At 34.4% G+C, this 12677-nt stretch overlaps 5 protein-coding genes across 6 annotated transcripts; 2 read left to right on the top strand and 3 right to left on the bottom strand.

Annotated features, from left to right (window-relative positions):
- Nucleotides 1–1018: 1018 nt before the first annotated feature.
- Nucleotides 1019–1798, bottom strand: LOC110227253. Its single transcript, XM_021020857.1, is given in 2 exon segments — nucleotides 1019–1494; nucleotides 1496–1798. Coding segments are annotated over 2 exon segments (129 nt in total). The 5' UTR covers nucleotides 1552–1798; the 3' UTR covers nucleotides 1019–1421.
- Nucleotides 1799–2050: 252 nt separating this feature from the next.
- Nucleotides 2051–2494, top strand: LOC9309170 (MATH domain and coiled-coil domain-containing protein At2g42465). The gene has a single exon (XM_002873056.1). The coding sequence runs from the start codon at nucleotides 2051–2053 to the stop codon at nucleotides 2492–2494; it is 444 nt and encodes a 147-aa protein (XP_002873102.1).
- Nucleotides 2495–2975: 481 nt separating this feature from the next.
- On the top strand, nucleotides 2976–3927 carry LOC9307114 (MATH domain and coiled-coil domain-containing protein At2g42465). Its single transcript, XM_021020211.1, has one exon. The coding sequence runs from the start codon at nucleotides 3008–3010 to the stop codon at nucleotides 3536–3538; it is 531 nt and encodes a 176-aa protein (XP_020875870.1). The 5' UTR covers nucleotides 2976–3007; the 3' UTR covers nucleotides 3539–3927.
- A 101-nt stretch (nucleotides 3928–4028) lies between these two features.
- Nucleotides 4029–4703, bottom strand: LOC9307113. The gene has a single exon (XM_002870997.2). The coding sequence runs from the start codon at nucleotides 4408–4410 to the stop codon at nucleotides 4138–4140; it is 273 nt and encodes a 90-aa protein (XP_002871043.2). The 5' UTR covers nucleotides 4411–4703; the 3' UTR covers nucleotides 4029–4137.
- Nucleotides 4704–6069: 1366 nt separating this feature from the next.
- On the bottom strand, nucleotides 6070–10894 carry LOC9309169 (exocyst complex component EXO70A1). Of its 2 annotated transcripts, XM_021022527.1 has the most exons (13): nucleotides 10620–10894; nucleotides 10418–10506; nucleotides 10350–10356; nucleotides 10105–10310; nucleotides 9456–9686; nucleotides 8667–8805; nucleotides 8376–8588; nucleotides 7528–7733; nucleotides 7185–7385; nucleotides 6982–7081; nucleotides 6789–6889; nucleotides 6548–6694; nucleotides 6070–6456 (listed from the first exon to the last, which is right to left on the bottom strand). In XM_021022527.1, the coding sequence occupies exons 1-13, from the start codon at nucleotides 10776–10778 to the stop codon at nucleotides 6339–6341; spliced, it is 1917 nt and encodes a 638-aa protein (XP_020878186.1). In that variant the 5' UTR covers nucleotides 10779–10894; the 3' UTR covers nucleotides 6070–6338. The 2 variants fall into 2 exon arrangements, with proteins under 2 accessions (XP_020878186.1, XP_020878185.1); XM_021022526.1 differs by having other exon boundaries at nucleotides 7185–7388; nucleotides 10105–10506; nucleotides 10620–10893.
- Between the last annotated feature and the right edge of the window lie 1783 nt (nucleotides 10895–12677).

The following is a 12677-nucleotide window of genomic DNA, read 5'->3' as shown; positions in this document are numbered from 1 at the left end:
TGATTTTCATGCATTAAGCTGAATAATAGTTTTTTGTTAAGCATAGGTTATTGATTTATTACAGCCCATGGGCTTGCTTGAAGCCCGTAAGAAACTTTCCAAACTTTAACAAGTCAATATTTGGAATTCCAAAGTGGAATCCAATGTGATTTAGAAAATGATGCAAAAGTTACTTCAGAAAACTTTTGACCTTTACTACCACCACCACCAATCAACATCCCCAATTTGTGCAACAAATGTAGGAAAGTTAATATATCAAATGTTTTGTATAAGGCTTATATATAAGGATGATTTATATAAGCATCATTAACTAAAGATTTCAATTTGGAAAACAAGACTTACCGACATAATAAGATTCGAGACGGGAAAACAATGTAGTAATTAATGGTCCCTTTCTTTTTTAATATAAACAGGCTGTCACCAAACGAACTGTATCTAGATCCAAGATCAGAAAACATTAATGTATTTCATATCATAAGAAGACAACCATGTGCAAAGCCACGTTGAGTTTTGTTAGGTATAGTATAAAAGTAAGTAAAGAGAAAGAAGGAGAAGAACATTATCACAAGATTCACAACTATCCAAATCTTCAAGATGTGAAAAATTAGCCAAGAAGTCCATCTTGTTTACTTTATACACTCTTTTTTCATGTCCTAATGCACAAATCAAATCGTGAAGAAATAACCGGTGACTCGATACTTCCACATCGCCAAGCGGGGAGATTCTTCACATCGATAGTCCAGGTTTGATCTCCAATGACTTTAACTCTTACACTCACAAGATCTAGAGCAAATTTATGGTTGCGTGTAGGGAAAACTAGTTTGTATGAAAAATGTTTGTAATGTTTCAAGAAATTCACATTCGATCTTAGTAACTAATGATAGTACTTATCTATTTTCAGACATGGCATCGTGGCGCTCTTGGGTATAAAGCTAGGAATAAATGATTGCTCATAGCCTCGGTAACCAAGCACACCGTAAATCTAGTCGGAAGTGACAATATCCTTTATGTGATAGTACTCGTGATTGGAATCGCAATAACAAGGTTTGCAGTGGAAGTAATCTTTTTCAATCATCATATCCATTTACAACGACTTTAAGTATAAGTCGATATATGGGGATGTAACGCATGTTGTTTTCTGCGAGGAGCATTTGTACATGTTTCATGTAGCATGAAATCACATTCCATACATGAATAGTAATTACCTTAGATAGGACATTGTACTGCTTGAAAAAACTTGTTAACGTCATAAAATTTATGATGAAAACACCTATAAAAAGTGTTTTTTCAAGCATGTGTCCATGAGAGTAATTTTTATTCATATATGACATGTGATTTCATCCTTCATAAAATGTGTGCAAATGCTTTCCACAGGAAACAACATACGTTACATCCCATCTACTTACACTTAAAGTCGTTGTCTATGAATCTGATAAAATGTTACTTCGACTGTAAGCAGTGGTTTCGTCTATGAGTGTCGCATACATGTACGATCGGAGCTTTGTTGGAGATCCCAATAGTTGAGTTTGCTCTGGTTTTCAACATCTTCATTATAGGAATTTGACTACTGACTCATCATGCCTAGCCTGATAAAGTGATAATGATGTTATTTTCCCATTACAGTTTGGTTCACATAATGTGTATGATTTGCCATATTATTGGCACAGCCCATGGGTTTATTCCAGCCCATCAATCAAATGTTGCAACTTTTCCAAATTTCGAAAAAATTAATAATCAAAATATCAATTTCATATTTTCATTTTCGGTAGTACCCAATCAAACCCAAAAGATTCTTGTTTACTTTACTAATTCCTCGCTCAAAACAAAATCTAAAAATAACTGATTAGGGAATTTTTTTTTTTTTTTTTATTTATGGTTAGCTTGTTTCACTAAATCAAAACGAAATCTAAAATATTCACTAGTTAGATTCGATTTTATCAAGAAATTGCAAATTTTCATTTTCAGTTGCTCCCTAGTCCCTATATAAAAGTGAGTTATTATTAGGCATCATGCAGCAAAGAATCAAACAAACCAATATCGAAGGCAACAAATGGGGAACCAAATGGAGACACACAATACAGAAAATGTCAATGACTTCATTGTTGATCTTTCGCATGTGAAGTTAGTGAACTGGATATTTAAGACACACCCAGAAACTGCAGTGAAAGTTAAATTGCAAAACCAACAACTCAGGACAACATGCATGAATCTTCTCGTGGGCATCATTCAGAAACTTTACCACAAGCCTCTGCATGATCTCTCCGAGTCAGAATTAAGCAAAGTTTCCGAGGATTTGTCTGATCTGACTAAAGTCGGTTTTGATCTGCAGTGGTTAAGTTCGAAGCTTGGGAAGGTTTGCTTGGACAGGAAGAACCACCATGCCTCTGAGGCTCGGATTGGGGAAATTGAACAACAAGTCAAGAAACTTGAGGTGATGAGGTCTGATCTCAAAGCTGATTTGGAAGAGGAGAAGACCAAGTTGAAGAGGCTATAGTTCGTTAGGGCTTATTTGCATAGGGTTTCTTCTGCGACAAGACATGAATACCCCGCTTTTTTTTTTGGCCAAAGATGATTTTATAATTTTATCTAGTTCTTAAATGTATCTCGTTCTAATTTTATCTAGATTTTTAAATGTATCTCGATATTTTGTTAATTTTATCTAGTTCTTAAATCGCAACTTTTTACAATTAAAATCCACTAATATAATAAATTTGAGACGTTTCAGGAAAAAAAAATTAATAACCAAAAGATCCACTGCGAATTTTCAGGTACACTAATTCCTAGTTCAAAATAACATTTAAAAATAATAAAATTATATATGATTTCCTTTTCCTTTTTTTTAATTCGTTATATATCTTAAAGTTATCTTATTTTTAAATTAATCCGAAACAAAAAAAAATCTAAAAGGTTTAACAAACTCGATTTAGATTTGATTTAGGACTTGGTAAGTCTCGGTTTCTTTGGCTGCCTCCTATATAAAGAGAGGGAGTTCTAGAACCCTTAATTCATGAAGCTAAAAAATAAAACAAACTTTGCTCTGAGAATTCCCTATACCGATATCAAAAGCCAAGTTATGGGAAATCAACTTCAGTTGTTACATAGACGAAGAAAGATTAGAGTCAATGGTTTTGTCATTGATGCTTGTCACATGACGTTAGCAAAGTGGATTTTTCAGACATATCCAGAAACTACAGACAATGTTAAAGTGCAAAACCAAGATCTCAGGAATACTTACATGAACCTTCTCTGCAACACCATCGGGATACTTTACCACACGCCTCTTGGTTATCTCACCGAAGCAGAATTGAGCAAAGTTTCCAAGGATTCGTATGATCTGACACAAGCTGGTTTTAAGCTGGAGTGGTTGCAGTCAAAGCTTGACAAGGTTTCCTTGGAGAAGAAGACTTCTGAAGAACGGATTGTGGAACTCAAACTAGAGGTCAAGAAACTTGTGATGACTGTGACTGATCTCAATAGTGAGAGGAAAAGGGAGAAGAAGAAGTTGAAGAAGCAACCAACCTGGATACACGCAGGCTAAACGAATGATGATGGGTCACTAAATTTTACTCTTTTTTCTTAAACACTTATTTTATTATTTAGAATAATATTGTGGTTATTTAGGGTTATCTAATCTTTTCTTTTTTTATATATAAAAATATTATTATTGTTAAGGATTGTTTATCTAGAAACGATAATTATGTATTATTCGAAAAAACATAATTAGATTACCCCTACGTTTTTTCTTTTAAAACTTTACCCCTTCCTGTTCCTAATATGCCTAAGTTAAAAGATGATTATACTGTAGTAGGTTTTCTAGTTTTGACTTTATACAAGTTTTAATAGCTTGCTAGACACGGTTTGATTAGGCCTCTCTTGGGTTTCTTCATGATGCTCGTATAAAGTATTTAAATTTACCCGATTTTAATTGGCTAGGACTGGACTATAATGGGCTAAGAATGGGCCAACTCAAAAGTATTTTTGCTAAATAAATTGTTTGAAGACACTATTAAAGAAAGAAAGAGGAGGTGTTTAATTTTAGATATAAAAACCGAATATTCTTTTATTCCTCACACACCGATAGGGGAACACACCTGAATGGTGGTGCATCACAGGGGATAACAACAACAACACACACATTCAACACAAACATAACGAAATTAAAGACAATAAACCAAACCAAACCGGAAACAAAGTAAACAAGGAACATAAGACAAAATAAGAGCTAGTAATAATAATCTGCTGATTCCGAGGGGAACCGAAGCTTGCCAAAGGATCGAAGTTGCCCAAACGAGGGATAATAAAAGACACATCAAGCTTGTCTTCATCAACCTTCATGCAATCTTCATCGCTCCATTCACACACAATCCTCATCATCATCATCACCATATTGATAATTATGATGATGATCATTTACACAACACCCACACACAAACATTCATAATCATAATCTCCAAGAGACCTCTTCTTCTCCTTACCTTTTGTGAGCACTCTTGTGTTTGGGGCCATCCCCTAAAGAGAAGCTTGAACCTCTCAAAACCCTTTATTGGTGAGATCTTCTATAGATTCAGAGGGTTATTTAGGGGATGGCCATATTTTGTGTGTATGGTGTTGTGCCAAAGAGAGTTTCAACAATGGATGTTGTTAGGGTTTTTATGCCTTCTCTCTTTGTTTTTGGTCATGGAGACAAATTAAACGAGAGGTTGAAAACACTCATTGCATAAGCTATAGTGTTCTTTCCACTTTTCCTTTAAAATACTATTTTTTTATAATAATTAATCAACTCAGTGTAACCACTGTATCCCGTGTCTGTTGATGATAGATTATTTTGTTTTTTTCTAAACTGTATCCAAAAGTGAATACAATTATAACATGTACTATTTATATGATCGACTGACGTGAAAATTATTTTTCAACAATATATTTGTATGTAAAACTATATGAATTCAATGTTTTGGGTTCTATAAGTTATTGTAAGTGATTATAAAAAAAAAGATAAATGAAAAATGGATATATTATTGGTGTAAAGGGGAATAAAGTAAGAATTTTCATTCGTGTAAAGATGACATTGAAAGAAATCAAATTACCATTTTAAATATTATTTTGGGAAAAAGTGGAAGAAGATGATGGATGGAAATGGGGAAGTCCATGTAAAGATGTTGGGAGAATTTTGGATCTTCTAAAAGGAATATGCCAATTACCAAACATGTGTATTTTAAACAACAAAACCATCTCATCACTCTTTATTTTACTAGCAAATCTTATTTCTTTCTACCTTTTTCATTTAAGTATACACGTCGGTAAAGCTCTATCTGTCTTGTCCGGTTCAATAACAAGGTTGTGGTCGGTTACTTATGGTTGAACAAAAATTTGGGGTTCTTTAATTTGCATCAGTTCTTGGACTATTTTATATCTTTTTTGGTATGTTCTCCTAAGTTCCTAACAAATTTTCGTGAGGTACTAGTAGTTGCTTATCGCCTTATCGAATATTTGAAAGGTGTTTACTGTTTAGCGCCAACTTTTTCTTTTTCTACTTTTTTTTTTTATAACACATACATAATTGAATGCTTAATTGATCATACCGGACCGAAGAAGAAGGCTTCATCTGCAATATGGAATATCATAACAACGAAAAGGAATCAGATCCTTAGTTGATTAGTTATGTTCTTGACCGATTAATTGAATTTGATAGTTAGGTAACTAACTAATAAGGTGTTGTGGAGCTGATTAATTAGACTGATTATACCAAAATCAAGGCAAGTAGCGATTAGAAACCACTTTTTTTTTTTTTTTTTTTTTTGAACAAAAGCGATTAGAAACCACTATGCAACTGATTAATCGGCTAAATCCATCAAGAAAATAACATAATTGATACGCATTGAAAATCTTGTCCCCAAGCTGTTTAGACAAATATTATTGGCTCGATCTATATAGTACACCAAAGCAACTCTCAATCATATCAACTTATTACTTAGCTCCTTCACTGCTTATTTTTGAAAATTACGCCTAAAATTTTGATTTTCGGTGAAATTCATTCTAAGAAAAGAGATCTCATATCCTAGTGAGTCGAGATTAGACTTATTAGAACATGATTACTTCAAAACGTTAACGTATACAGAAGGAAACAACTCTGTCTCCAAGTAATTTACACACTGAGTTTACTAAAAAAGACATTTTCACATTCCACAACCAAAGAATAGTAGAGTACAATAAACGTAAAGTTGACACTCCATATACAATGGCAACGAAGCTAGTTATGTAAGGTAAGCCAAAAAAGAAGAAGAGTTTGATAGAAATTTACCTTACACAATTAGTTTTCATCATCTTTTGGGGTTGTTTCTTTACCGGCGTGGTTCATTCATAGACTTTCCTTCAAACAACTCACCCAACAATCTTTCAAGATCTTCAGCTGTATACTTTATGTATTTCTGAGGATTCTTCCCACTCTCAACCAAAGGCCTACATTGATCATAGGTTTAAATCTCATTAGGGTTTTACATTTCGATCAAATATGTTAAAAAGAACAGTAAGAGAGAAAGGAGATTTTTACCCAAAGCGTTTGAGGAATGATCTGTAAGCAGGCAATAATACTTCGGCAACAGCAAGTCTTAGTGACTCTCTTAACTCTGTGTCTGGAACTGTCCATTGAGATTGTCTCTGATGCAACTCATCAAACTGCATATTGAACATCTTGAACCTGTTCCATTTTTTTAAATATGATTTATCATCATTACCAAATATATTAACATTTCACAATTGTCTGTGCTTCTTTTTAGCTGTTTAAGCCTTACCTCTCTTTCAATAATCCTCGTGAAACTCCACTGCTGTTTCCTCCCTCTAAACTTCCTCCCCCAGATGAGGTTAAACCTTGCGCCGATGAGCATTGTAATATCTACAAAATATATGTAACACTTTCTTAGTAACAATATAATGAAGATTCTATATAATAGTGTCTATTTAAAGAGTTAGACAAAAAGAAAGAACCTTTGTCCAGGCAACCCTTTTGTATTGGTTTGCATGTTGCTGCACGATACGCCTATGTCTTTGAACCCAATCATCGCCTAGCAAATCCTTGGCTTCTGACCTGAAAAATTATCATATGAGTAAAGCCAATTACATCAACTGAGTGCCGGTTTTTTCTGTTTTTATAAACCCTGATCAGTCTTTAAGCGTGAAACTAAACAAACCTGCGCACAGATCTGACCATGTAATGAATGTTGTTCATCAGGAACAAGTGTGTCAATGCAGGATCTTTGTACTGTTTCGATTTTCCATCCAAGTTGTTTTGAAGTGCCTGCATTATCCGCATTGTTACAGATGCTAGCTGCGAATTTGAGTCATCTCCATTTCCAAATTCCAAGAAAAGTTGCTTCAATGTCGTTTGGTAGCTGCTACCAAAGATCATCAATTAAAGCGTGGAAAGAGACAATATGCAAATAGCAGGACGAAGAAGAAGAAGAAGAAAGAGATTCAAAGAAATTAGTTAGGTTGGGCTAGTCCTAATCAAATCGACAGATATGAGGTACTTACTCGAATAAGAACTTCACATAATTGATGACATAGCTTGTTAGTGGGTGGACGGTTCCATCTAGAACAGCAGTCTTTGTAGCATCTTTCTCAACAGCTTCTTCGAAATCACCAAATGTTTCCTGAGCAGTCTGCGCCAACCGCTTTGTCAAGCCCGTAGCAGAATCTCTAATTTCAAGGCATGCTTTACCTTTGAAAATTGTCTCAATCTGTCCATGGACACAAATTTCATGAGATTGTCGCACCATCTAATGTTAACCATAAAATGTATCACAAACACTAACTGGTCATCAATTAATTCACACTTTATGTCGTCCTAGATAGCAAACTTTAACCACATATGTATCACAAAGTTGTTTCTGTGTATGCCATGCTGGTTATTATGGTGGGGATTTCAGTACGACAATTACATGTAATCAATGCTCAACAGCTCAAAACATATCTCACATGGGAAGAAAAGCATTAAAGACAATCAACTTCCAAATAGTACTCCTCAAGTAAACAAAGCAGCTAGGTATGACATCTCTAAGAAGTAAGTGGTGAACTCTATGCATAACTATGCAAACTGAACTTTTATGTCTTAATATTGTAAATCATTATATGTTTGTCAATAAAAACTAGACGTTTGCAGCATCCTGTATTATAATATTTAACCTCACTAGCTTATACAAATGTAATACAGGTTTGAAGGTGAATCAAGTATGTACCAAAGTTCATAATACTGAAAACTGACAGTCTAAAGATCAGAAAAATCCACCAAAAGTTGAAACTACAAAATAATTTTACCATTTAACAGAAGACTCTTCAGTAAATGTATGACGACTTAATGATATTAATGAAAAAATTATTACCTCTGTATGAAGCTCCCGCATTATCTCATACATGTCTAAGAGTACAAACAACTTTTCTGGAGATCTCTTGCTCCTGGCTATAGCATCCCCAAAGCTAAGTAGCATTGAGACACTGCTCACCGTAACCTCTGCAAAACACTGATCACTTAGAGAATCGAAACCTCGAAATATCTGGTCACATACTTGCCTTTCTCCAGCAAAGAGTAATTTAACCTGTTGAAAAATAATAACTCGAGTTAAAAGTCAACAGAACATGTAAAAATTATTTCAAACCTAAACTAGAGTTCTTACAGCAATGCGCATGAAATGGATCCAATTTCCAATTTTGGCCTCCAAAACTTCCCACTGCATCCTCTGAACATCCTCTTTGCTAAGTTTTTCAACTCCCAATTTCCTTAGGCTTTCTTCCAAGACAAAAGATCGTGTTTCTCTGAACAAAACACAAAAAATTGAACAGCAGGAGATTATAAACAAATTCAAAACACACAAATGCATCTTAAATATGCATTGGGAAAATGCCAGTAGATTATGCAATTCGCTGCTTAAATCTGACAATACTAGTAGTTGCGGTACATAGTTCATATGGAAGAATAAAGACAAAGCTTCTCCAATGCATTACACGTATGAGAAAAACAGCATTGCATCTAGCAATAATTTTTCAGATCAGCTAAGAACAAACAGCGGAGCGCACGATGTGCACATCACAGTCAAAGTATTTGATTCTCGTCATAAAAACACACATATATCAAAAACCCACGAAAATTTCATAGGTGAGGGTGAATAGAAATTCATATTCCAGAAACATTTCTCTCTAGCTTAACTAGTGAAACAGGACAATGATAGTCAAATATAAACTCACGACTTGCAGAAACCATGGAAAAACTAGCTCTTAGTAAATGAGTGGTGACTGGTGAGCATTATACGTAAGCTAATTGTAAACCGTAATCGTTCAAAGCAACTATACCTTGGCACAGTACTTTGACTCATGTTACAATTATTAGTTGAAAGTTTAATCTAACAGCCTGATTTGAAAATGAACTGTACGACATAGAAGATAAATGACCAAGAATCAAAAGTCACCTATAAATTTGTAGCAACTGTTGTTGGTGACCAGCCTGAACCATTTGCTGTGCCAAGTCATGCAAAAGTGGCAATACCCTTAACGGAATGAGGATTGGAAGTGTATAAGCGGCAGTTTCCGCGTCATCGTTGTGATGTCCTCCGTGGGGTTTTCCACCTCCATCACCGTCTGAGGATGGTCTCAGTGAGTTGGGAAGGCCATCAAATAGGCGATCAGGCTCCACGGCTTTACTGAATATAACAAAAAAAGGGATGGCTTTAGCATTCTTCCATCTAAAACCAGTTGCCTGGAACACTCGTATCATAGGAAACTTGTATATTGACAAGTGTTTGTTTTCACAAAAAAAAAAAATTTGCCAAGTGACAACTTTGATAATTTAGAAAAAGCCATTCAAAGATATTGCCTTTTTTTCTCCTGCTAAAAGTATTCTTGGTTATTTGCAAGAGAAGTAAAGAACTAAGACCCTCCTAGAGCGAAGACCAGTTCCCGTAAAAACACTAACTAGAAAAGTAGCTAAAAATCCACAACTAGCTATGTTCCCTGAAGTTACAAGGTAGTCGGAGTGATGGTTATAGCATGCAAGAGCATCAAATTTGAAAAAGTAACCATGTAGTTTCTTAAACCCTTATCAGGCACAGAAGCACAAACCTGTAAGAAGCTAGCAATTGCTTAAACTCCTCCTCCAACTTTGACTGTGCTTTAGCAAGCAAGCTATTAGCATGGTTGAGAACTCCATCGCTACTCTTAAAGCTTTTGTTGCTCATAAAATAACGAATAATCTTTCTGAGTTGAGCAATTGCATCCAGATAACTTTCCAGGTCCTCATGTGGCCCCTTGAGTACTTTAGTCTCTGCCTAGAATTGAATTGAGAGCATAATCAGAAAACTAAACACATCTCTTCTCAATGTGGATCATTATCATTTATATCTATTTATAGCGATACATGTAAAACAAACCTGACGTGAGATCGAATTGAGACAAAATAACCTCAGCAGCCTTAAGAGTCCTATCAATATTCTCATGAGCTTTCCTTATAGCATGAGTTCTAATCTGAGATTTCAAAACACAGTCAAACCAAAATCCGATCATGTCAGCAGAAATTCAATTCCAGATCTGGATTAGAATACAATCAGAGAAGATGATCGGAGCACTCTAAACCACACCTGAGTAGGACGCATGGCGGTTTCGAGAGCAGAGAGACGACTATCGAAAGAGCCGAGGATAGAGACAACATTATCGGTGATGGTTTGACTCTTCTGAAGAGAAGCTCTCATCAACAGAGCTCTTTCGCTGAGTAGATCCATTCTGCTATCAACAGCCATGGCAAAATTCCAAAACTGGAGAAATACTTTTTTTCTCGTCGCCTTTCGAGAAATGGAAGTTGAAGAGAAAGAAAGAGAGACGACGAAGGATGACTCGGTTTGGTTTGGTGGGTGACACAGCCGAGCCGGTTCAAAGCCAGCTAAGCGTTTTCTTTCCCCTTTTTACTTAAACCAGATTTTTGACTATTCTCTTAAAATATTGACCTCTGTTTTAAATATTTTTATAACAAAATTATAGAAATAATTAAACTTCAATAAAATTTGTCTTTCGATTAACCAATAATGTAATTTTCAATTTGTTACAATCAGTTATGCTAACCATAATGTAATTATCTCATATTTTTTCGTTAAAAACTCTTATGTTTTTGGTGTTACATTTTATGTCGACAACATTTATAAGCATTGAGGAGTGTTGTCGTGTTGACATATCTAATAAAGGTGATGAAAAAAAAAAAAAAAAAAAAAAAAAGACATATCTAATAAAGGAACATGGCCCACAAAATAAAAGGCTATGGCCCAAACACGAAACAGCCCATTAAACACGGCTACCAATTTTTTTTCTTTTTTTGACACCACAAAGCCACAGACTATATATTGTAGATCTATAAAAACATTAACGACCAAATTTGTCTCAGAAAATAAATGGGCTCAACAACAAATTAAACATCAACATGTTCTTACAGAAGATGTCAAAGTGACATTTTATAATTTATAACATAGCAAACATACTAATAAACAAGAAGTGAACAAAACACTTGACATTTTTATGTTGAAAACTAAAAAAAGAGAAGAAGAAGATTTAACATATGAGGATTGTTAGACGAAGATGTAGCCTCTAGAGGATCTTTATTTTGTACTCAACTTGGCACTTTGGTGCGCCAATTTCGACAAAACAGTTCTATCCTCCAATAAATTGAAATAACACCAAACACTCAGTCACTCACATATGTGATCACAAACATACACTTCATATCTCCATTTAATTACGATCATTTAAATGTTTTTTTAGTTAATGCGATAATTTAAATGTTTACTAGAGGTGTAGATAAATATTAAAAATTCAAAAGAAAATAAAAGAAAGAGAAAAAGGTTAGGCGAGCAAAAGGGAGATGATATCCTAAGATATCTTTTCTTTTCATGGCTTTTCCGTCACTCTTTCTGTTCCCAAAATCTCATATTTTGTAGTATTTGGATATTTAGAGAGAAATTTAGTTCCATATTTATTCATCTGCCGTTGAGTGACTTTTATTTTATAGAAACATAAACCTCCTTGAAATATGTTTTACCATAAGAGGCATATTAAAGAAGACGACAAAAAAAAAAACAAATCAAAGCCAACGACGACAAAAATAAAAATAAAAATCAAAGTGTTTTGACTCTTAGTGACGTCACAATCGGAGAGTGGGAAACACGTCTCTTGAATGCGCGCGTGACTTTTGCACCGGGCAGAGGTGGGGTTTTGCAGGGGCTTGGCTGACAGCAGACCAAGGCCATGTTTGGGCTCCCATAATTCATTAACCATCACTGTTCGCCGACTCTTTAACAAAAAAAGTAGTTTGAAAAAGAATTTGTATTATAATAAAATTTGATTTTCTATTTTTGAAATGATGCTCTAAGAAAAGTGATTACAAAATAATTAGTTCCACTGGTGAGTAAATTTTAATCATTGTAAATTTTAGATTATTATTATTATTTTTACTTATTTTGTTTTTTGGGGGCGATTATAGAGAATACAATGTAGCCAAAGCTCAAAAGCAATGGAAACCCAAGTTTTTTTTTTTTTTTTTTTGAAAACTCAAGTTATGACATATTGACGGTTTCAATTTTCAAAACATAAATAAATAGTAGTTTTTATAGATAGAAGTTTCTCTTTTTTTTTTTATTGTATAGATACAAAAT

Source organism: Arabidopsis lyrata, assembly GCF_000004255.2.
Source record: "Arabidopsis lyrata subsp. lyrata unplaced genomic scaffold ARALYscaffold_6, whole genome shotgun sequence".
NCBI classification, from domain to species: Eukaryota; Viridiplantae; Streptophyta; class Magnoliopsida; order Brassicales; family Brassicaceae; genus Arabidopsis; species Arabidopsis lyrata.
Note: the sequence above shows the minus strand (reverse complement) of the source record. Positions and strands in the feature narration are given on the sequence as shown.